This window comes from Condylura cristata, unplaced genomic scaffold (assembly GCF_000260355.1).
Source record: "Condylura cristata isolate star-nosed mole 26May11 unplaced genomic scaffold, ConCri1.0 scaffold00033, whole genome shotgun sequence".
Classification (NCBI taxonomy): Eukaryota; Metazoa; Chordata; class Mammalia; order Eulipotyphla; family Talpidae; genus Condylura; species Condylura cristata.
The window spans coordinates 18784981-18786209 of record NW_004567134.1 but is presented as its reverse complement, the minus strand read 5'-3'; the positions used below and the strand labels follow the sequence as shown (position 1 = coordinate 18786209).

Below are 1229 nucleotides of genomic sequence, written 5' to 3'. Positions count from 1 at the left end.
GCCCCTTCCCGGGCGCGGTGGGGGGCGGCTGTGCGCCCTCGCCCGGGCCTTCGGCCTGACGCGCAGGTGTGGACGGTTCGGCCGGTGCTTAGGGCGGCGTCGTGCGGGCTCCTGGCGTGGCCGCTGGCCGGCTGAGGCCAGCCGAGCCTTGGGGTGCGACGGCGGGGAGCCGGGCCCTAGGCTGCAGCAGGCGCTGCTGTGTGAGAAGCGGGTGTCGGCCGCGCACCCCGCAGGCCGGGCGGTCGCACCTTGCCGTTGCACCTGGCTCGCCAGCCCCACTCGCGGCGCCAGCACCTGCGCGTTGGGAGGAGGCGCGGGACAGTGGTCGCGATGGACACGGCCCTCGCGCCCTGCCTTTACCTCCTGCAGCAGTTCACGGCTGCCAGGCCGGCAGGTCCAGCCCTGGCCGAGGCCGAGGCCAGCGCAGAAGGCGAGAGCGGGCGCCTGGGTGTCAGGGCCTCGGGGGCCACGGCCTGCTGTGCTCCCTGGGCAGGAGCTGCGGCCGGGCAGGAGCGGGGAGGACGTGGGTCTGGCAGGGGCCGCCGGGAGCCTCGTGGCTAGAAAGGGGCGAGGTCGCTTTTATCCCAGCTGGGAGACAAGTGGTGGACAGTGCATTTCCTTGGGGTCACCACACAGAAAGGGCACTGGCCCACAGCCTGGGCGACGGTCACTCCTGTCCCCCAGGAGTGGTGAGTTGGTGCTGGCTACTGTGGGAGGTCGCAGAGTGGCTGGGGCGCAGGGCCTGAGGACAGGACAGGACACGGGGAGGGCTGCGGGGACGAGTCTCCCCAAGGGGCTCGTCCAGGAGGCAGAGCGGCCCGGCGGGTGGCATGGGAGGGGGCGCGGGCCAGCAGGAGCAGGGCCGGGCGGGCGGGGCCGGCGCCGCCTCCTTTCCCCGGTGCCAGCAGGGGCCTCCGAGGCCACCGCCCAGGGGCCTCCCCTGAGAGCCGGGACCCAGGGAAACGCGCGCTCTCCCCGCCCCCCGCAGAGCTGTTCGCCAAGGAGAAGCACGAGCTGAGGATCGCGGGCGGCGCCGTGCGGGACCTGCTGAGCGGCGTGACGCCCCAGGACGTGGACTTCGCCACCACGGCCACGCCCGAGCAGATGAAGGCGCTGCTGCAGGCGGCCGGCGTGCGCACCATCAACAGCAAGGGCGAGAAGCACGGCACCGTCACGGCCCGGGTGAGCGGGCGCGTCGGGCCGTGGCCGTGGCCTCCCGGCTGCGGTGT

The 1229-nt window shown here is 74.2% G+C and overlaps 1 protein-coding gene across 1 annotated transcript in view; it reads left to right on the top strand.

Annotated features, from left to right (window-relative positions):
* The first annotated feature begins 330 nt into the window (after positions 1-330).
* TRNT1 (tRNA nucleotidyl transferase, CCA-adding, 1) overlaps positions 331-1229 on the top strand; it is a 5781-nt gene continuing 4882 nt past the window's right edge. The window contains exons 1-2 of the mRNA XM_012732097.1: positions 331-430; positions 989-1190. Coding sequence (XP_012587551.1) covers positions 331-430; positions 989-1190 — 302 coding nt within the window. The remainder of the gene's footprint in view (positions 431-988; positions 1191-1229) is intronic.